Below are 23,669 nucleotides of genomic sequence, written 5' to 3'. Positions count from 1 at the left end.
GTTTCGTAAAAATCTGATCTTTAATGGAAAAGTGTTCATCCTCGTACGGGAATAGAACTGTCTTGCAAGTTGTGGGAAGTTGATCTTAAGTTAAGGGTTCCAGAATGTCTATTTTCTGTGAAGGTATGAGTAAGTCCTGAAGTTGTACAAAATGGTTTACGATCAGCAAAAGAGACTGAAGGATGGCAATTGATAAAAATGGGTTTTCAAATAAGCTATCTCCTTGACGTAATACTAGGACACTTGTAAGAAGGGAAGAAACCAATTTCAGCAGATTCCTTTTCGCATCAGCCACGAGTGTATTTCCATGAGTGGGTGGGCGGAGTTATTAATGATAAGCACATGGTCTGGGTAGCCTCTGAAGGGCTCGAATTTCCCTTCTGTATTTTGGGGTACCTGGACTTGGAGCCCTTTTGTGTCACATTGTACTCCTGAACTTGTATTTTGTTGGCGCCCTCTGTGTGCTTCTCCCAGTCGATCTCAGCTGCGCTGCCTGGACTCCGCTCCCCAGGGAGGGGGAAGACAGCAGATGGGGTTAGGGCAGAGGGCTGACGCATCTGACAGCAAACGGCCGGGTTGTTGAGTGGAAGCTGCTTTTCCCCTGAGAACCAACTAACCACTGAAGAAAGTTGAAAATGAGCCCTTTGAGAAACGCTATTAAAAGTAGTAAAAAATTGCAATTGTGCAGATGATGTGCTGCTGCGTGCTTATTCGGATGCTAATGAGTTTGACATTAGGGAACTCAGAGGGTTTACAGCGAGTCCCTTATGTGATTCAGTTCTTTATTGGCAATCTTTGAGAAAATAAATGGAAAATGTATTGCTAATAAATACATAACACGATAGGGTATTAGACAAAAAGCCATTACTTTCAGGATTTAGAAAGAGCTTTGCTCACCAGTGTGACTGTTTTCCAGGATCTTTTGTTTTAGGTTAGAGTATGGCAAACAAAAGGGAATAGGCAGGTGGGAAGCTTCGGGACTCTTTCAGAACTGAGAGTGAGGTAGAAGAAGCCAAACACATTTCCAGAGAAAGCCTCCCTCCTTTATTTTCCTCAGTTGCAATCAAACACTAACTAAGCACTCCCAACCTCCTGCACCACTTTTCAGTTCTTACATCACATGCAGTAATCTGCTCTATCACTTGAGAGACTTTTATACCTATTTTTCCCCAGGAACTACAGTTGCTGACTTGCGTTAAAGAAGCGTCTGCTTAATGTCTGGTCAAAGCTTACAAGTGATACAGAAATCTATGGTTAAGAAGCCAAGTACTTCACAATCGACTGCAAAGGGGGAAACACAGGAAGAGAGAAATCTTCTGCAAGGAAGGTTGGTGGCTTGGGTTTGACGATGCCAGGACGGCCGGCGAGAACCACTTTAGATGCACCCTGATAGATGTGCTAGTAGTGCAAACAGCCCCTCTCTGGGATGCTGAGCGCACCTACCTGAACTTCAGAGTTTTCTCTCAAGGGCCAAATGCCTGAAGACAGATTCTGTTCCCAACCCTGGGCCCAAATATAGGTAAAGTAGCTCTGTGTATTAGGTCTCGGTGCAGAGCAAACCAGGGGAAATTGTTTCCATGGAAAGCAGGTTAGAATATTGGCAAATAGCAGGAGTAGCATTTTATGACGGCCTCATTAAAGAGAGCTCTAAACAACACAGAATGAATTTTGATTCTGTCTTTTGTGATCTCTTGACATAGCACTTTCCAAATCTTGTCTGAACTTTTTCTTTTGGTGGTTAAAAGTACCTACTGGTACTTTTAATAAAGAGTCCCTTTTACCCAATTTGTCTATAAATTGAAGACACTATATATACATCAGTAATAGAGACAAAAATGAATTTGGCTACTTTTGAAAACATAAGAATTTTTTCCAATTGATTTGTAGTATAAAAAATTTCTATTTAGAGTTAGAGCCCCACCAAATTACAGGTAAAAGTATCAATGTATCATCCATTATTCACTTCATTATTACAACTGATCTTCTGTTTCATTTGCTCTATCTACTATGCCCCCCTTCTTTTATTTTATTTTTTTTCCTCAATAGAATGAATTTAAGGATTTCTCACTGAAGTGGACAAACACACTTAGTCACTTGGACAGAGCAGGGCAAACCGAGTTGACATACAAGTTACCTGGAGAAAAAGAGAGGTAAGGCAACCTTTTTTAAAATGAAAAAGTAGAATATATTGAAATAAAATTCAGCCAATCAATCAAAACATTTATATACAAGCTCCCCTTTATAACAGCATTTTGTGGATTTGCTTTGAAGGGAATTTGTTAGTGCTGAATTTAGAACTGGGATTTTTGTCAGAAGCATGATTGCTTTAATATTTAAAAATATAAGCAGGTAAAGTCCTTTGAACCTACAAATACTTTTGCATATCGATTGGTGTATATTATTTGTTCATATGTGTTTACCTTTAAAGAAAAGATCAGTATTAAAATAGTCTGAAAAGTCAATTTAAATTCATTAGTATAGTAATTAGTTTATTTAAGGGTTAAGACTAAACAAGTGAGATATTTTTAAAGCACTGTGGGTGTCTCCTAGAGTCAATTCCTACAAACACTGAAAAGTAAGGAATTGAGTTGACCTTGGGAAAAACCTATTTAAAGTAATTTATCCCTATATGAAGGAGCTTGTCTTCTGACAATTATGTATTTGGTACACATGTATCTCTATACATCAGCAAGAACAAAAAAATGTAAGGTCCTTGTAGGGTATTACTTACTCTGAGTTATCTTTAAACAGAGCCTATTAAAAACAATACCAGAAAAAGTCTCCTAAAACATAAAGCTGGCGATTGCCCCCTTATGTCACAAAGCTGTGACTCAGAGGCCGTGGTACAACGACTAATAGAAATCCTTGGCACACGTTGGCTACCTAAGGGAATAATAGAACTATTTGCTGGAGTCGTTTGGCAAAAGGACACAAACATATGGCTTTGGTTTATATTCTGCTTTGCCAGTTGTGTGAAGTTACAGGATGAAGTCTACGATAGCAGTGACAACTCAGAAATGAGAAATGAGACTCAAAATAGACCAACTTCCTTATAAAAGCTCCCAAAGCTGTTCTCAGGTCTGAGATTTCTTTTATTGCAGCACGTTTCTGAGTGAGTCTGGAAATCCCTGGGAGAATCACTTCATGTAGAGGGAATGCGGTGTCGTTGGCCATCAGAAAGAGCAATCTCTCAGAGAACTGGACTTGATTTGATCCAGGATTGAGGGCTCTGCTCCCTTCGGTGTGGTGTTTGTTGGGGTGGGAGGGATTAGGGCAGACAAGGGATGGGTTGTAAATCTAAAAAAGACACATCATTTGGTGCACCTGGGTGGCTCAGTCCGTTGAGCATCTGAGTCAGCTCAAACCATGATCCCACGGTTCATGGGTTCAAGCCCCGAGTCAGGCTCTGTGCTGACAGCTCAGAGCCTGAAGCCTGTTTCTGATTCTGTTTCTCTCTCTCTCTCTCTCTCTCTCTCTCTCTCTCTCTCTCTCTGCTCCTCCACTGCCCTGCTCTGTCTCTCTCTCAAAAATAAATAAAAATTAAAAACTAAAAAAAAATTTAAAGGAGACACATCATTTAATTCTTTAGCTTTCTCTACAGAAACAAAGACAATATCATAAGAAACATAGAGGTAAGAACAGAGAGTTGGAATCAGGGATGATTGTACCCTGATAAAGGATTCAGAAGATTTTCATCTTATTTAGAATAAAGGATTTAGAGAAGGTTGTGAAAATTATTAACATGACAGCTTGAATGATATAAAAAATTTTTCATTAGTTTTCATTAAAAAAAGTTTACTACTCTTTTAATACCCTTTCTGAGTAATCAAGAAACGTATGAAAACAAAACCAGAAAAGTAAAAAGAGGGTTAGAACAGAGACAATAAATACTTGAACATTCCATCCCAATATTCCTTTCAATAAGCAAACTATTCTTTTTAGTATCACAATTCACATTCACCATCCTTTCCCTGTGTAACAGGGAGATGGCTTTTGCTGCTGTTTTGGGCCAATCCAAACCTATATTTAAAGGAAAATGATGCCAGAACCAGAAAAAGAAAGGGCACTCAGTGTAAGGTTCTTTGTTCTTCAATCTGGCCAAATTGCATTCTAAGATCCTGGCATCCTCCAGTTTTTCATTCTCTGGGTTTCGCCTATTCCAACTTCCTGAGATCCTCTCTGTTATCTTTTTTTTTAAACCTGATTTTTGCAAAGGAAGCATCCTCCGAGGAGAAAAGTCTCCTCTCAGAGAGGACCCCAGGACCTCTTCTCGGCAGCCACAGAACTTCCTCTCTCCATTGCCACGTGCGCCCTGGGATTGAAGCGGCATCTAACATGACTCAGGTGGCACGAGCTACAAAAATGCATTGTCAGTCCTAAGCTCTGAGGAGGGGACACAATAAAATCTTGTTAAAGGTGAAAATTATTGCAAGCTGAGTGTATGTGGAGGACTTCTCAAATTAAAGGTAGCTACCATCAGAGATTATGTGTAAGTAGAGAGTATTAAGATTAATTACATTGGGATGTATGCTCAGAATGTTATGATCACCATGGCTTTTTCTGTTAATATTAAGAAATTCATGACTACTTATAAATAAATATATATGTGTGTGTATATATATGTATACACACACACACACACACACATATAGATATATAGAGAGAGAGAGGAAGGGAGGGAGAGGGAGAGGATGTCACTATCTACAGTGACAGTTTTCCTGTTGAAAGGAAAACTAAAACTTCAGCATCACCAAGAGATATTTTTTAAGAAGTGATTAAATAGCTGCTTGAAAAAAATGTTTTTACCATTATGTTACAATAGGATTTTGAATGAACAATAAAAATCAAAGGGAAGGAAATCTCCTCACATACCAGTACTTTGCTTATGTGAATGAAAGCAAAATTGAGTTTATGAATTCTGTATCCTGCTCCTTGAATCTCTCCTTCCCACAAACCAGCAATTTCAGAACTCCCTTTTCAGCCCAAAGGAAGGCTCCAGATCTGTGCCCTGGGATGATGGGAACAAGAGAGTTGTTGATTGCCCCTGATGTAAGGGCCAGAAAGAAAATATGGTCAAATAAAAGTAACTAAGAATTTACGATGTATGCCTAGATACGTTTGTAAGTATGTAAGGATGTTAAATAAGAGGTTTCCAAATTCAATTAAGTAGTTAAATTTTATTTTATGGTCACTTTTCTTCCTCATTGTCTATCGACTTACTTCTACTGTTGGTTCTTGCGTGTCCTTCCTACAAGTTTTGCGTTGGCACCTTTTGTTTTTTAACCGCATATGTGACTTTCCCTCTTGCCATTTCTCCTCATATTAACTCCTCCTCAGAGAACTGAGAAGTGAAGTCTTTTAAAATTTTTCTTCATGGCTTTCTTATGAAAACCAAGAAAGAGCCACTTTTTCTCCTTTGCATCTAAATATTGTACGTAAAGTCTTCATACTTGTAGATTAAATGAATTTTTCTTAAAGTACTTTCATATCAGGAAAAAGAAATGTCCAGCCTTACCTTGAATATTTTATACCTATCGAGAAGTAGATTGTCAGAGCCAGGAGGAAAGTGTTATAGGAATCTCAGAAAATATCTTGTCATGTTCCCATCCACAAACAATGAAACAAGATATACAAAGATTCTGAAAAACCTCAAGAAGCACAGCTTTTAAGAAAGATCAAATCTTGTGTTTTGAGAAAGGAAATGATTCATTAAGTGTTGCCAAATTCATTGGAGACTTGTCAATAGCATTTGGGACTTAAGCAGTAAAAGTGATCAAGTCTCCTCTTCCAACAGGAAAAAAAAATGTTCCCAGAGAGAAGTGTAGTTTCCCAGATTGTAGCACGAGCTAGTTAGGTCCATCTCCTGAATCATACCATCACTGTGGGCCTTTCCTATAGCTCTGGGGAAAGTTTGAAGGATGGGAATTCGATCCATACCCCCACCCTGGTCTCAACGCATATGCTGAGGCAGAAATATCTTCCTAACTTTAATTAGCAATTTCCAGAAGGAGGTGCACAATGAATATGAGGTTTGATTTGACCAAAGTTAAGTCTGCTTATTAGGAATTTATTAAAATCCATGGGAATATTCCATATAAAGAATGCTCAGAAATGTCCACTCTCATATGTAAGGTTTTAGGAAACAGACTGAGATCTGTCAGGAGAGTGAGCCACCCTATTAATGTTAAAACTTTCCACCCCTAAAAAGAAAGCAGGTTGCTGTAGGTTTCTGATGTTCTTATTCCCCGACGAGCTATCATACATAACTAGACATGGAACTTAGTAACTTTTATTGTTCTTTGGTTGTGAAGCGGAGAAAGATGGTGAACTAGATGGAGTATATATTACAGCCTTGATTTGTTTCGCTCAGACAACTTGGCCCCCAAGTTAAATTTCAAAACTTAGCTTTATAAATGAGTTACCAGTCTTTAAAATGTTTACAGAGGATGTATACGCTATACCATCAAGAGGACACTGTGCCACAAAATACCATTATGAGGCTAGCATTCCGAGCATAATCAAGCAGAGGTCCATGAATATTTATGCATTCCTTCCAATGACTTTAATGGAAAGGCGGCCACATGGAGTGGTGGCAGACCAGTCAGGTCCAAGGGGATAGCAGAATTGCATGATGAAAGTAGTCTTAAAGTGCTTATAAAGAAGGTTACACTGAAGTAGGTTTCCGAAACTTTTCTCCTTACCTGCTGGCACTCTTTGCAACCTGTGTTTCAGTTTTGATAAGAAACTCATGGAGTTCAATCTTCACTTGCCTTTTTGCAGGAGATTTGTCAGAGTGGGTGGGGAGAGCTCATAGCACCTGTGTGGCAGGACAATGGTAGAGTTATGTTGAGTCACGACTCCCCCACTGGAGTCGTGACTCAGAAAGAGTTGGCAGTTTTCGTCCTTTGAACTCTCCTTGCTGCCGATCTCTCGTAATTTACTCGTGTAGCCCATGGAGGGGAGTTTGCTTGAGTTGAGCCAATTTATATGCAACACAGATACTCATGGAAGAGGAGGATTTCACAACGCAATGCTCACCATCCTGAGTAAACCAAGCCATTTTAATCCCAGGCAGTGTCACATCTGTCATAAATACATGTGGATTTTAAAAGAAGGAGAATCTACAGGGGAAAAAAATCACCTCTGTTTTATTGTTGTGTCCTCTTTATTCCGTAGTTTTCAAATATTCATAACGATGGACCGTTTTATTTAGACAAAAGCAACTGCTGCTCAGCAAAAGCAGTGGACACTTTCTGTTTGCTAATTTAAAACACAGTTCAGTGATTGGTGTGGTGTTTATTATGAAATGATGACAAAAGGGTACTGGTGGTTTTAATAGTTTTAGCTTACAAGAGCTGTCATTAATTTTGTCTGTAGTGTTGCAGGTGAAAAAATGCACAATGGATAAATAGTCTATATTGGTTTAACTGAACATAATATATAGTGTGTTCTGGAGTTGTTTGTCTCAATAGACTATAGTAATCAAAAGTAATGAACCTATTATGTGCAGGACCTTGGAGAGCATCAAATGGCAGTAAAAGTGTGGCACATAAAAGGTTTATTAAAGGAAATTAAAGTCCATCATTGCCACACCTGCTCCCCTATTATAAGTCTATAGCAGGTCAGTGCCTTCAATCACAACTCAGCCTCGGAGAGCAGAGATGCATCCCCCATTACCATCGCAGTCACACCACATCCACACCAGTGTCAGGATTTAAGGATGGGCGCCGCAGAGAGTGCCTTCTGCCTGCCTCTCATTTTCAACCAGCAGAACAACTTCTTTGCATTTAAGAATTCCTTCTGACAGTGTGCAAAGGTGAATTAAACCAGAGATGATGGGAAGGTTCTAGTGAAATGGATGAGAGTAGTCATGTCTGGCTGTATCTCTAGAGGGACGAAAACAACAGGCTTTTTAAAGTCTTTCCATCCTTTCAGTAGCTTATTTGATTGCATTTAAAATATTTAGTGAGGATGCTTTAGGGAGTTTGATGCTGACACACACGGCACTCAAATTTCACTTTCCTTATGGATTTGCACGATTGTAACCAATATTTGTTCTGGAATTCTGGGAATCAGTGTATGCCATTTGATGATCAACATTTCCAATGGTATTTTGAAATGCTGGTATTTCAGGAGTTTGCTTTCATATTGCTTTTTTTTACACGGGGGATTATTTTTCCTGAATTAAAAAGAGGTGCATATCAGAAAGGGTCTAGAAATGCAAGGGAATCAATTTTAGTAAATTAGCCTGAAGCCTTTTGGTTTGGCATTTGAGGTTTGTCTCCCTTACAACCCCTGTTAATCAGACAGTTTTTTTTTTTCTATCTCTGTGATGCCAGAAGTGTTTGAATCGCTAGCAAACACTTATGGACAAGGACATCTGCCCTCTTGTCACTGTTCCCTCTGCCTTCAGCATCTATGCAAGTATTTCCAAAACTCATGGACTGCAAGAGCAGTCACAACTCTATACCTGCTGAGACAGAGTGCTATTCAAGAGCATGGAAGGCTGGTCTGTGTTTCATAATGACCTTCAGAACTTGTAAGGGCATGTTTTTGTATTTTGGTCAATGTCAAAGGAATGATCTCAGGACTTCGTGTTCCTGTTACAGATGGAGGCAGAGGCTGAAGATAAAACGCTGCGGACCCGCTCTAAAGGAACCAAGGGTGAGTTAGTAAGCAACTTCCATGACACTGTGTCCACCACACCATGAAATATGGGAGTTCCAACGCTCAGTCCCTAATGTGTAGTCAGAATGATTACAACTTCCTCTGTGCTTCTTTTTTTTTTTAATCAAGCTAGGACATTGGATCATGGCATTGGGAGTCAAATATTATGAACCAGGAGCTAAAGGACTCAGAAAAGGCCCAATGATGTGTGATGCTGATTTTTATAACATGTAATCACGAATAGACTTAAACATCAGGCTAAACAGAGTAAGGGTCAGCAAGGGAAGAATGTTACAGGGAGACCTTCAGATGATTGAAGTGACCTTTAACGGGCAAGGGAAAACACAGAATTCTTAGTTTGCTGCCAAAGCAGGTTTTGATTTTTATGTTACCTGGTTTAGTGGCTCCCAGTCTAAACTTAGTTCAAGTAAAATGATGGTGTTTGTTTTTTGCCTGTCCCTGCTGGGAATTTCCGGCAGCTCGGCAAAGTAATGTCTGAAAGGTTTAACTTGCTGGTTACCCTTCTCTTTTTGTAACCAACAGATGGTAATGTAATATTGAAATATAAACAGGCCCTTGATGATCTAAACATCTGGAAAACAGGATTGACTGGCAATAATGCTCCTTAAGGAAAATAACTTTTATTATAATTAGCTATATTTTTGTGACCCTTAATTCTAAATGGAAAACTGTAGCTTCACCACAGCCTCTGAAAACACTCTGGACAGCCGTTCCTTACCCGACTCTTCCCCCAATCAGCCTCGCTAAGGAAGACCTGAGTCAGGAAATAAGTGCACATTCTTTGGAAGGGTTTGAGATTCACGGTTGAAGGTCACTAATCAAATGGAATGCTTTCCGTAGCAATGTTTATATTTGTAGTCAAGGTAAATAATTCCTGTTTGACTTAAAGTCCAGAATCCTCCTCCCCCCCCCAATTTTTTTTTGAGAGAGAGAGAGAGAGTGCGAACAGAGAAGGGGCAGAGAGAGAGAGGGAGAGAGAGAGAGAGAATCCCAAGCAGGCTCTGCACTGTCAGTACAGAACCCAATAAGGGGCTTGGTGTCACAGATTGTGAGATCATGACTTGAGCCAAAATCAAGAGTCAGACGCTTAACTGACTGAGCCACATTGGTGCTCCTGGAGTCCCAAAATCTTTAATGAATTCCAGAATGATATATATATATTTTTTAGTTCAGATGTCATCACAGTTATCATCAGCTACGATAACCCAAGTACAGAAGAAAGCTACGCAAATGCAGAAGCTTTTTCTGCCCAAACAGAGATTTTATACCATGTTTGTGTCCGACTGTACTGCAAGCTACTTTTACAGTGACTACATGATATATCCCAATATTTGGAATGCAGCAAACTTCTCAACAGAATAAAGTTTAAGAAAACAATGTTTTGTATTGTTATTTATGATAAGCTCACATCTGTCATAAATACTGGCATTCTAGAGACAGTATTTGGATTATATGAATCTCTTGTTTTGACTTCTAAAAGCACACTATTCTAGCATACTTTTAAAACGTGGGTCTTTTAATTTGCAATTCATTTTGTACTTTGAATTCTTTTGGCACATAATTCCACCCTTAAATAGAGCCAAAATGTTCCTCTAGAAATGAAACAACTGTTTCTCGTGCAGCATGAGTAATCTTTAAAACCACCTGTTGTGTTTCTCAATATGCTGCTTACCCTTGTGTGGGCGGGCATTTATAAACATGAACTTCTTTCATTCCCATCATTTGTCAGAAGAAAATCAAAGCTCTTTTTTCCTACAAGATCCTTATTTTTAAACCATTATTTATATTAACACGGCTGAAGCAAACCTTCCTCTTTGCATCCAAATTAAATTTATGGAACATAACCTTGGGACACATTTAGTAAAACCTTTTCAGTTTTATGTAAATACTTGTTTAATGTCAACAAAAATGTAAGCTTAGGATCCTTTTGAAAAACTTTATATAAACAATAAAATTGAATAAAAATAATTCAACTCCTTCAAATGCTTGTAAGTTTTCAGTGAATCTTTAAAGACAGGTGTTTGGAAAACCCAATCTATGACTGCAAGGTCCCAGGTCACCTAAAGCACTAAAGCCAGAATCATCTGTTCTGGGCCACATTCATTGATCCACTGGTTTCCAAAGAACCAAAACCAGGAAAGATCAATTTATGCAATGGGAAATTAAGCAGGGTCTGTACTAACCATTTATTGGTCATTACCTCTGGGTGAGTGAAAAGTTTTCAAAATTGTACCGTTTTCAAAATTATAAGCTGATTTTTGCTTTTTTTCTTTTTGTCCACAGTGCCAATAGATTCTCTAATTCAGGAGCTTAGGTAAGATTTTTCCCATGTTACTTTTTCTGATATCGATGGGCTTTAATTATTAGAGTGTTTTGTACTTTTCAAACCAGAGAGTCCCTGTTTTAGTATGAAGAATGAGGCAAACAGGCTTTTTTGTCCATACCCCAGAGAAGAGAGGTGAAAACCATCAATAACTGATTCAAAACAACTGCGGCTAATATTTTGGTAAGAAAACACAACAACATTTTTCTGTGATGTAGTTTCCCCACTTTTCTCTGTGGAGTATTTGCTGTTTCTGGGTCCATCCCTCATGCGTGGCCTGTGTGTGCCCTGGTGGTAAAGATCTGAGCTGCCATCTGTGAATCTGATCAACAGATGACCCATGTGCTATGTTCTCCAGTCTCTGTTTTAAATAATTAGATGATTTTATCATAATTTCTAAAATCTAGACATTGGACAATAAAGGTTTGCGGGTGTATCCATGCATTTCCACCGGAGATACTGTGAATGCACCTTGGGTAATATCATGAAAAGTCAGTCCACTGTAACAGGTTTGGCAAAATAAACTCCATTTTTTTTTTTGCAGAGTCTCTGTCAAGGTGTAGTTTATGAAAAAGTACATTTTAAAAAGAAACACGTACTGACAAAACATATTTTGTACTGATGATATTTTCTAGAGAAATGTGTTAGGAGCAAGATGAGTCCTTTTGTCCCTTGTCTATATTTGCCATTGCAAACCCAGAAAGTCTCCCTCTTCTATCTCATCCACGTTTCTGAAAACAGCAATGGTCTATATGCGTTCCTCAGGAAAATGTTTGAAAACCGTTCTTTTCATGGTTATTTTTCCAAGCAACTGTGTTCTGTGATTTCCTGAAGCAAAGGCTCTCTTCATTGCCCTTCCGTGTCCTAGGATTCATTCTGTCACAGTTTTGGTGCACTATTTCGTGGAACACGTATCTATCAGAATTGTTAGATATTCATGCTGATGCTCTTCTCTGTGGAAATTTGTTAGTGGGGAATCGTCAATGAGAAGTTTACATTTGAAATTAGTTGAGCAGAACGTAAGGTGCACCCACGCATTAGGACAGGATTAAATGAATGAATTGTCTGGCTCATTTAATTCTTGCTTTTTAACTCTGCTCTCATGTAAAATTCCTGCCTGTTTGGAGGCTTTATGTTCCCTATAGATGATCAAAGGAAGTTTAAAATGATGACGGGCTCACAGGGCATGAGATGTTCACCATTCCAACCAGTGGTTTCCTAGTGGTCCCACCGCTGGGATCAGGCACCTGTGAACTCACGGTCCTTCTCCTCACCGAAGTAACTGTCTCCAGTCAGGCCTTTCAGGGAATGAAACCAATCTTGGAGGCAAGAGGGCCTTTTGAGTGAATTGTCTGGAAAAGTAACTTGAAAAATAAAAAAGATTTTTGAAGGAACAAATAAGCGTGTGCCTGGGCTTAAGGAGAAATCTATAATTCATAGACAAAAAGGAATTAGCAGAGAGTAGCAACTTTGTGAGGGAAAATATTTAATATAACCTTTCTAGAGCAATAGAGATTACTATTTAAACACATTGTTGGCTTTAATAATTATAATACAATTGGAGTGCCCGGGGGTGGCGTAGACAGGTCAGCATCTGACTCTTGATCTCAGTTCAGGTCTTGATCTCAGGGTTGTGGGTTCAAGCCTCATATTGAGCTCCACACTGGGCATAAAGCCTACTTAAAATAATAATAATAATAATTATTATTATTATAACTAAAGTAATATGCCAGACACTCTTGAGCACTCTTGGTTACGTTATTGTCTCATTTAATCCTCACAATAACCGTTAAGGTCGGATATTTCCACTTTTTAGATGAAGAAAGTAAAAATAGTTTATGTAAATAGATCAAGATTATACAGCTAGTAAGTAATCTAGACTTGTGACACAGGCCAGCTTCTCAACTGTCAGGCTATGCTTTTTCCCATATACAATTAATACTAACCACCTAGAATATAAATCAAAAAGACATGGTTTGTGGTTTATAATCCCAGCAGGTGGATTTTTAAAATTCTATGTTTTAACCTTTATGGTTTATTTTTCAACAGCTTAGTTTTCTGAAATTCAAACAAAGAAGGTGTTTGGATTCCAAGTAAACATGTTTCCTATTTTCCTAATTCTCTACAAATTGTTTTTTGTCAGATACTCAATTTTACCTAATTTGTCATTAGACCAACTCAGAAAGCTGGTGATGATTACCACGAAAATTCTTAAACAAAGCTACATCACGTATTTTTCTTTAACAAGAGCCAGCTTATAAAAATTACTAACTGATTGTTGTTTAATGTTATAAGTACTAATTTTCAACAGACTATTCATGCTTAGGCCAAACACGTTCCAAATTGCTTCTTAAATGGCTTTAAGCTGACCCAAGTATAGACCTGAAATATTATTCTATATTAATCTTGGGGAAATATTCTGATTTATATGGAAGGTTATGTTTTTAGTATCTTTTAAATTTTTGCTACTTCTCCAACTTATTCTGCAGATTTTTTGTGCTGCAGAATCCACAGTTTTGTGCACCTGAATTTTGAACATCTTAGGAAATGGGGCACATTTTTCTCAGTGTAAAAGTTATGGCTATTTTCTAGGGAACACTGGCAACTTTATTTAGTTCTTCTTTTCAGAATGCATTGGACATGTTATTGCTTCTAGAGCTACTACTTACAAAAATACTAATACAAACGAAGCTAATTTAAATATACTGTATATTGTTCATGACACTAATAAAAATTGATAGTGACATTCTCATCTTCTTATTATACTCTATGTCAGCTACGATCATCACCATTAAAAAAGCAATTTATAACCACAGGCCCACCTTTAATCATATTCCTTATTAGCATTTCCAGTCCTTCCTCCAGCGCCATTCAGGTTACAGGTGGTGTCGCGAAGGGGCTCCCAGGTCGTTCTGAATCATGACCGTTGTATTATCTCTGCTTCTCTTTTATTACTATTATCCTTAATCTGACCCGAATGCTATTGCATCTACTAATATTGGTAATTGTCTCATGCATTGGCAAAGTGTTTTACACCAATCTGGCCCTTTCTTCTAATTAGGAAAATATATTCTCACCTCTGAAATGGCTTTCCTATGTGACTACTTAGAGACACAAATGAATTCAAGACTCTTAAGTGTGTTAGCGTCACATCCCACTGTCCCTTCGTGGTTTTATGGCTGCTTCTCAATTTGTTGGATGAAGTTTTGTAATGAAAATTTCAGTTTAGTTGTCTCTTTTTACTTTTTTTTTCTTTTGTATAATTTGTCTCTTCATTTAAAACCATATCATTTGGTACCTTCTTGTAAGTTTTAAAATGTTAAGTCTTTTTTTTATGGTTTTACTTATTTATTTTGGGAGAGAGAACTCGAACAAGAGAGCATGAATTGGGGAGGGGCACAGAGAGAGAGAGAAAGAGGGTGAATCCCAAGCGGGCTCCCTGCTGACAGTGGAGCTTGATTCCATGTGGGATCATGACCTGAGCCTAAATCAAGAGTTGGACGCTTAGCCAACTGAGCCACCCAGGCACCCCTAAAATGTTAAGTATTTTATAGGTGCTATAATCGATAGACTGCAGATTTAATCATAGCATTTAATCAGCATGTGAAAAAACGAGACTCACAGATTTTGATGGCTTTCTCTTTTTTCTTCTGTCTTATCTCACTCACGATAGCCTTTATATCCATGAAACATTTTACTTAATAGCTTTTCAATTGAGGGCGTGGATAAAGTTTCTTTTAATAAATATGATTGTATTGCAACTACTTATTGCCCAGAGATTTCAGGAGATGACAACTAAAGGAAATAAAATGGACATAAGCTGATTTCTAGAATTAAGTGTCCCATAAACCAATCATCAGGGTTAAAGAAAATAAGTAGCTGTAATCACAATGTTGGCAAAAAGGAGGAAGAAAGCCTCTTCTTTCCTTTCATTGCTATAATTTCCAAATGCAGGGCTCTGTTCATGTTTTGGGTATTTAATAACTTATCTACTACATTCATGTCAGCTCTGTGTCTTTCTAAATATTGTTGCCAAGCCTATAAGTTAGAATCCAGGAAACTGATACCTTGAAGAAACCTCATTTTCTTATAGGCTTCTCTGGGGGCAAATGAGAGCGATAAGCAAGGCAGGTGATGATAAGGATTGGATACAGAAGAGAAGTGTTCGTCTGGGGATGCCTGATGCATCTCCATTCCTTTGCCCATTCTCTGCCTTCCTTCTTCTCACCTCTGGGTGATGGGTAGGCGCTTGTTGGACATACGATATGGAAGCATACAATGAGTTAATCATTCCAGAGAGATAATTCTGTTTGCTTTATGGTGCCTGCTAGGGTAAGAGGGAGTCTTAAAATAGATTAGGGAGTCTTTCAATAAGAATGAAATTTTTAAGAGTTTGTTATTTAACAAGAAAATCCCATTAACCATAATTCTATCATATATTTATGTACTTACATAGCCTTTAATAGCATTTAGCACTGAACCTGCTATTGAGTGGGCCTTCAATAGGTGCCTATTGAGTGAGTTGTTGAAGTAACACACAGTGTCTAATTGGATCCGTACAAGCAGCCTGGGGGGTAGTCAGGACAAATGACATGAGCCGCATTTAACTCAGGAGCCGAGCAGGGGAAGTTCAGTGATTTATACAAGGTGTTTGAGTGACAAGAGGCTGAACTAGAAGGAGAACTTGGAGCCTGTTTGCGGGGTAGGGTACATCTCACACACCCCCAGACCCACTGCAGCCAGTGTGTTATTTTCCATTACTGCAAGCCCTCATAGCCCCTCCTCCCCCCGCCCCTTTTTTTTTTTTTTTGACGACTTTTTAGAGCACTTTTAGGTTCACAGAATGACTGAGCAGAATGTGGAAGGTACAGGGACTTCCCACAGACCCTGGTGCCCCGACACCCACAGCCTCCAGCGGTATCAACCTCCCTCACCAGAGCGGTTCATTTGTTACAGCTGATGAATCTACATTTACATCAGCCTTCCGTGTCATCATGGAGGAAATAATTACGTGAATTTTATCAATAAATTAATAAAGCAGGTTTAAATCTACCTGCTGACTAACCCGAGCACAGGTTCTTTATTCACCACAGTGCCAGTTATAAGGAGGACAGTGTCCTTTCTCGATTTTTTCCCATGAATTGATCCTGTGATTTTAAGTAAAGTATAAGCAGATGATACAAATTATCTGTCTCCTCTATTACAAAATGCTACCTCCCAGGTGATCTACCGTGGGCCTTATGCTTCAGAGACTTATTTTATTTTATTTTATTTTATTAAATATTTGTTTTTGTGAGAGTTGGGGGGGTGCATAGAGAGAGGGCCACAGAGGATCCAAAGCACGCTCTGCAATGACAGGCTGACAGCACAGAGCCCGATGTGGAGCTCGAACTCAGGAACTGCGAGATCATGACCTGATCTGAAGTCAGACACCCAACAGACTGAGCCACCCAGGTGCCCCTCAAAGACTGATTTTATAGTATGGGAGGTGTGGGTCACTTAACATCCACCTGACACTGACAATAGGCATTTAGAAATGGGCCAAGGATGGGGTCCTGTCCCTTCCTGGCACATTGGACTGAGAGACTAAATAACTGTATGTGTTCTAGTCAGCACACACCACTTCTATGTCTATATCTATATCAACATTATATATTATACATAACATTATGATTATATGGGAGGGGCAAAATAACTTAATTCTGTATATTCTTTTTTAAGCTATAATTTCTGCATCTCAGAAAAATGCCATAGAACTTGTAAGTAAATATCCAGAGTGAAGTTTCTCAGAAAAAAATAAGAACAAGAAAATGTACTTTCTTTTTACCTTTTATTTTTACATTCAAATATTATCACAAGAATAATATTGGGGCAGCCAGGCTACAGACTCACATCTGATCCTGATGTTGGGAGCGATCTCACTGGTCTGTCAACCAATGGCCCTAAAGAATCTAAGGCACTAGCCTCTCTAGAAATCAGACATTTTCTAAAATGAGGACAAAATACTGCCACGGTGGACCGCCCATGAAAATTTACCTCCTGTGGCTTTCAGATTTGTAGATGTCGCCCACAGAGATCATTTTTTCCAGCCATTTAGCTTTTCTTTTTGTGTGACATAAATCTTTTTGCACAGCAGTGTTTGCCTCTCTGGACTGAGGAATGAATGTTTCCTCCACTAGTTGTTCCTTCTGTCCTCCTGCTGCATAGGTGTAGTGCTAGGCATTGCAGGAGAGAGAAGACTAATGGCATCAGTGTCATAACCCCAGGGAGTTATGACATAGGTGACGTGAGCAAAGTGCGACAGATGTGGAGAGGGGGAGATTGCTTCCAACTTGTGGATCGAATGTGACCCTGGAGCCTGGCTGCACAGAGTGTCACATGGCTGGTGCCCCCTGGGAATTTACTCAAAATGCACTCAGGGCCATTCCAGATATGCTAATGCTGCATCTTAACTGATCTCTAACCTATTAACATGCACACTAAAGTCTGAGGAGCACTAGCTTAGACTTACTACTGACTTGGAACACCTCTTCTCTCTATTGCTAATTTCCAACCGTGTGTGTGTCAGCAGAAAAGTCAAATGTTTGGCCTTCTCTGGGATTTGTCTTAGTTTGTGGATTCTTGGGTTGATGTTAATGATTGTTTGCTATACATAAGGCTCCTTAGCCAAGAAGCAGCAAGACTTGACCTTTGAACACGTCTCTAAGGTCACCCGCTAGCCACTGATAGACCCTCCAGACCTAGGGCAAACCCATTGCTTGCATTTGTATTTGATGAAAAGTCACAGAGTACTGAGCTGTTTTAACAGTAGCGTAGCAAAAAGTACAAGCCTTGGTCTCCTGTGAATCTTTGTTTTGACCTCTTGGAAAGTGTTAGAAATAAACCATCTTTCTTAAGAATTTTCCACAGATCATTAGAAAGAGAAAATATGTAAGAACGTGTTTTGAACAGCATTTTGTATGCCTCCATGGAAGACTTACAGTCATCCAGAATGTGTTCTCAGGGTATTTATGATTATGTCTCAAACAAAGTCCAAAATCTCTGTCAACTTCCACATGTCACAACTGCCTTGCCACTTGGACATATTGGTGACTAATACGTTCCTTCTAACTTATTCAGTTTCCTTGTTCCCCTTGGTTGCCATCTTCTTGCCCTAATGTGAGAGAAGAATTTTTTTTGTTTAATTTACATTCAAGTTAGTTAACATTTGGTGTAATAATGATTTCAGGCATAGAATTTAGTGATTCTTCACTGACATATAACACCCAGTGCTCATCCCAATGAAAGCCCTCCTTAATGTCTCCTGCCCATGTAGCCATCCCCCCACCCCAGAATCCCTCCAGCAATCTCTCAAGTTTGTTCTCTGTGTTTAAGAGTCTCTTATGGTTTGTTTCCCTCTGGTTTTATATTATTTTTGCTTCCCTTATGTTCATCTGTTTTGTATCTTAAATTCCACATATGAGTGAAGTCATGATATTTGTCTTTCTCTGACTGTCATAATGGACTCTACCTCCATTTACACCGTTGCAAATGGCAAGATTTTATTCTTTTTTTATTACTAAGTAGTATCCCATTGGATATATATATATATATATATATATACATATATATATATATATATCCCACCTCTTCTTTATCTATTCAGCAGCTGATGGACATTTGTCATGCTGATGTGCTCTTGAGCACATTGAACACAACACAGAACTATTTAACACTATTGCTTGTTTCAACTTGATTTTTCTTGAAGGAGGGCATTGACTTTCATGTCTTTCATGTCTTTCATGTTACCTTTTTAGAGAACTATACCTATTTGAAGTCCCATTTTGATTGCATTATATGTTTGTAAAAATAATGTTTCTGACATCTTGCAATATTTTTCCTGCATAAAGTGTGAACTGGAATAAGTATGTTCCATGGTGTTGACAGATTGGCTCCCGCAACCAAAACATGATGTGCTTGAATTTTCAGTATTTCCTCATCATAGGTGACTTCTCCTACACAACTGCAAACCCCCACTTAGGATGTGACTGGTTCACGTGGTAGAAAGAACAGTGGATTAACAGCAGCCTCAGGTTCTGGGGGTTCAGTCAGTGGTTAGTGTGTGAGTCTGGAGAGGTATTCAAATATCAAGTTTTGCTGCTTTCTGCACTCAGGAAACTTATATAAAGCATTTTTATTTCTGGCCTCTGAATTCATCTAACTTCCCTCCATCCCCATCCCAAAGTATAGCTACATTTAAATGCTTGCTTTATTCAGACCTATTTTCTGAGTTCATCTTTGCCTTTGATCTTCTCCTTGGCTACCTTTTCACCTGTTTTTGCTTTCCTGGCATGATCTTTCTCCTTGTTTATTTTCTCTTTTTGAAAGAGAAAGCGTTTTTTTTTTCTAATCACCTTCATGTTCACATTTTGTTCTTCTAATCTCACCACCACACTGTTTCCTACAAGAAGCCCCATGCCTAGAGCTATTGCTTATTCTTCTTTTTATAAAATGCTCTTTCCATCTCAACTCTGTTATAAGCTATTCCTGGCAAATATTTTTCTTTCATCTTCTCCCACGTGAGATTCACACTGATCCCTTAAAGCAAATGACTAATGTCATCTCCTCCGTGAACTGTCCCCATGACTTCCAGACTGACTAATAATTTTTTCCATTCTGTACTCAAAGTACTTCTTTTCTTGTCTGTGTTAAGGCGCTTATTACGTTGAATCATAGCTATTTTATTATTCACTCATCCATCTGTCCACCCATTCAAAGGAAAACAGATCTCTTGCCTTCAAGTTTACAGTTTGGGAAAAAAACAACTACTAAAAACTAAAAAATTTTATGAGTCACATATAATTTTGCCTCAACACACTTTTATTTGGTCAACTTTTTAAGGACAAAGACTCTATTTTATTCACCATTGTATCTCTAGTACATGATGTTGCTAAAAATTATTTTATTTTACATTGACTACCAATGTTTGTTTTTAGAGTATATAATGTAGTTAATAACTCATTGTAAAGGAATTTCTATTTAATGTCAACTCTCTTTAACTATTTTTATATAGTGCCCACAACTTCTTTGGCTCCAAATTCTTTGATTCTTTCCCTCATTCTGTCCCTTTAAAATCAAGACTGTTTAGCCAGCCAGAATCTCACTGGCTCCTTAACTACAAACCAGCCTCCTCTAGCTGGCTTCTAATTCATTTCTAAGTCATATTTTTAGTCAGTGTCTTCCTTTACAAATATATTTTATCAACATGTCAGACAAAAAATGGAAGTGCTTTTAATTCTGTTAACTTCTCCTTTGATCTCCTTTGGTCATTTTCAATTGGGAAGAGAAAACAGAACTGGAATAGAAATTCATATTTCTGTATTTGTGTGAAGGATCAGCCTTCACACAAGGATGAGTCTTTGGACAAGAGTGGCTTCACACCACAAGGTCAGAAAGGATAGCTGCTGCCACCCATGTGATCACTTAGGAGAAATCCAAGGCTGGGGCACCAGGTACAGAACAGGGTCGATACAGAAGGACGACGTGAGCACGGAGTTTTAAAAAGGTCCTCGCCCTGGTTCTCTACCTGAGGCACAGTCTCATCTACCGGTGAGGCACTTTGGAGACGTGTCTCAAAGGTGGGTGGGAGATGCATTCTAAAGACTTGTTTCAAAATCAGGGTCAGAGGACTGGGCCTGGGTAAGGAAAGGATTGCAGTATGTCCCTGAGGGCACATTCCCCACCATCTTTCCCTCGTGCGGGGCACAGAGGAGACTCTGTTCTTCCGGTTCTCTGAGAACAGAGAATTTAGACTCCAGACTCCTCACAGTGTTTGCGGTCATTGCTCTGGAGCCTCCAAGGACCCATGTCCTTGTACACAGGAGCTAACACAAAGACCACAGTCTGTCCTGCAGGATCACTAAGTCTGGGTTCCTTAAAGTGAGGACTGGCGGGTTCATTCTGCCATGATCATTTGGTTTTTAATGTTTAATTTTATTTGTTTTGAGACATGGAGTGCAAGCAGGGGAGGGACAGAGAGAGAGAGGGAGACACAGAATCTCAAGCAGACTCCAGGCTCTCAGCTGTCAGCACAGACAGCTGGAACCCACAACCCAAGAGATCATTACCTGAGTGAAGTAGGACGCTCAACCAACCACCCAGGTAGCCCTGCCACGGTCATTTCCAAAGGAGCATGGCGCCCCCTGGACACACTTCCTGATTTCCTCTGACTTCTTCCTATCGTCTTAGTTCTCATTGACCAGTTCCCTCAAGATCCCAGACGGCATCACCCCAGGTGTGTCCTTGACCTTTTTCTGCTGGGGATCCTTTGGTGATCTCATTCAGGCTTTTAATATGTTTACACAAAAATAAACCTTTCTTCCCTAAACTTCATACTCCAACGGTGTAGTCAACATCTCCAAATGGATCCCTAATGTGTATCTCAAACTTAATGATCCCAAACTGAAGTCATAACCTTCTATAAACTGGACACACCAGCAGCCCTCCCCGTATTAGTAAAGGGGGAGGCACAGAAGCCCTTGAGCCATCTTTGGCCTTTCAGACTCTAAATGCCATCCTTGGAACATTCTTATGGCTTGATTTCAAGATAGACCCACAACTGACCCTTTTCTCACCACCTCCACTGCTATTTCTAGGCTCCCAAGCCATCACTGTTCACTTGAGTTATTAAAATAACCTCCTCACCCGTTACTTCCCTCACTCATTAGCAACTTGCAGTTTACTCCACAAGGGAGCCAGAATGATCTTGTTGAAGTGAAACTCAGACCATGTCACTCAAGGAAAGAAAAAAATTCTTACTCTGACCTGATCTCTCTGGCCTCTCCATTGTCTCTGTAATACTTATTTTATGCCCTTCCCTGGATCAGACCTGTTGATGCCTCAGGCGTTTACACGCTTTCCCATTGCCTAGAATGCTATTCCCTGCACTATTGCAAGTCTCTCTCCTTCTCCTCCTTCAAGTCCTTACTACTCAAATGCTTCCTTCTCAGCAAGGCCTTCCCTGACTTCAGTCTTTAAAATGCCAAGCCCACATTTCTTAGCTTCTCTCTATTCTCCTTCCCTGGTTTATTTTTGAAAAGAAAAGAAAAGAAAAGAAAAGAATTCCTTTTAACATGCAATACAAGTACTTACAACTAGTTACTACCTTGTTTCTAATCTGTCTGTTTTCTAGATATTGTTAACTTTTCTGAGAGCAGGGATTGTGATCTTTTTTTCCATTGATAATATCCCCAAATCTAGGGTAGTGCCTAACGCACATATAAGGAGCTAATGAAACACTTTGCCTAAATGTGTTCTTTTTTTCCCCTTTTTTTATATAACACAATTTATTTTTTTAACATATGCAATTATTTTCCATCATTTACAATACAATATTACAATGACACTCCAAACAGAAAAACAAAGTAAAAAATCAAAACCCCAAATTCTATTTCATGTAATTAGACTTATACAGACATTAGAAGGTTATGTAACAACTAGTTGATCACCTAATTTCACAGCTATCTGAAGTGGCAATCGTTATATAGCAGCTTATCTATGATACATTCAAGATAAATGATACAATTTACTACTTGCCCATAAGCTACAACACAGCCTGCTTAATACCTTTCCTTAAATTCCACCTCTATACTACAAAATACATGAGGTCCATGCAAAAAAGTAGCTACCTTTTATATAGGAAATGGATGCTTAAGTCTTTGGTGTTGTAAAAGCAACTTCATTTAAACATAACCACCACCACCACCAAAAAAAAGAAGAGGAAAAAAAGAAGTAAAGAAAATAATAAGGGAAAAACCCAGGACACACTTCCTAGGGGGAAAAAAAAACCAGCATGTAATTTCTGTCTCTCACGGAATGTATTAAATAAGCAAACACCACCAACAAGCAAAACAAGTACTAAAATGTACAAATATTTAAAAAAAAAAAGAAAACCCTCTCACATGCATAAATGAAAGATTGCACAAAAAGAACTCACATCTTTTCAAGCTTCAATAGTAAATATTCTGCTACTATGTATTAAATACTGCATGGTTTGCCCAAGCTAAGATGAAACCACATCATGAATCAATAAGCATTTTGCATTTTCTTTCATTATCTACTCAAAGTCATGCCTACTGCACCTCTAAACATTTCATTAAATCCAATTATACAGCAAACACTCCCGAAACAAACTTAGATTATATTGCAGTTTCACTTAAAAGTATATAAAATGCTGTGTTGTGACAGGTATCAACTATCCATTAGATACTGAATCAATTTTTCTTAAGCACTACTAACTGCTTGCTTTTCTTGAAGCTAGATCATTCTGAAAATTTCCTGTTAGACCTATGAGTGCAAACATATGGTATCTGACATTCTCTGCCTGACTTATTTCACATAGCATGACACCCTCAAGGTCCATCTGCTTTCCTACAAATGGCCATATGTCATTCTTTCTCATTGCCATATAGTACTCCATTGTGTATATATACCACATCTTCTTGATCCACTCATCAGGTGATGGACATTTAGGCTCTTTCCATGATTTGGCTATTGTTGACATTGCTGCTATGAACATTGGGGTACATGTGCTCCTATGCATCAGCACTTCTTTATCCCTTGGGTAAATCCCTAGCAGGGCTATTGCTGGGTCATAGGGGAGTTCTATGGGTAGTTTATT

The 23,669-nt window shown here is 38.8% G+C and overlaps 1 protein-coding gene across 1 annotated transcript in view; it reads left to right on the top strand.

The window, feature by feature from the left end:
• The window catches only part of ST18 (ST18 C2H2C-type zinc finger transcription factor), a 148,174-nt gene that overhangs the window by 28,286 nt on the left and 96,219 nt on the right, over nucleotides 1-23,669 (top strand). Inside the window, exons 4-7 of the mRNA XM_029923786.1 lie at nucleotides 1,174-1,327; nucleotides 2,047-2,150; nucleotides 8,610-8,664; nucleotides 10,972-11,002. Coding sequence (XP_029779646.1) covers nucleotides 8,610-8,664; nucleotides 10,972-11,002 — 86 coding nt within the window. The 5' untranslated portion in view covers nucleotides 1,174-1,327; nucleotides 2,047-2,150. The remainder of the gene's footprint in view (nucleotides 1-1,173; nucleotides 1,328-2,046; nucleotides 2,151-8,609; nucleotides 8,665-10,971; nucleotides 11,003-23,669) is intronic.

This window comes from Suricata suricatta, chromosome 15, assembly GCF_006229205.1.
Source record: "Suricata suricatta isolate VVHF042 chromosome 15, meerkat_22Aug2017_6uvM2_HiC, whole genome shotgun sequence".
NCBI lineage: Eukaryota > Metazoa > Chordata > Mammalia > Carnivora > Herpestidae > Suricata > Suricata suricatta.
The sequence above is the reverse complement of the archived record's forward strand: the minus strand, read 5'-3'. Positions and strand labels throughout refer to the sequence as shown.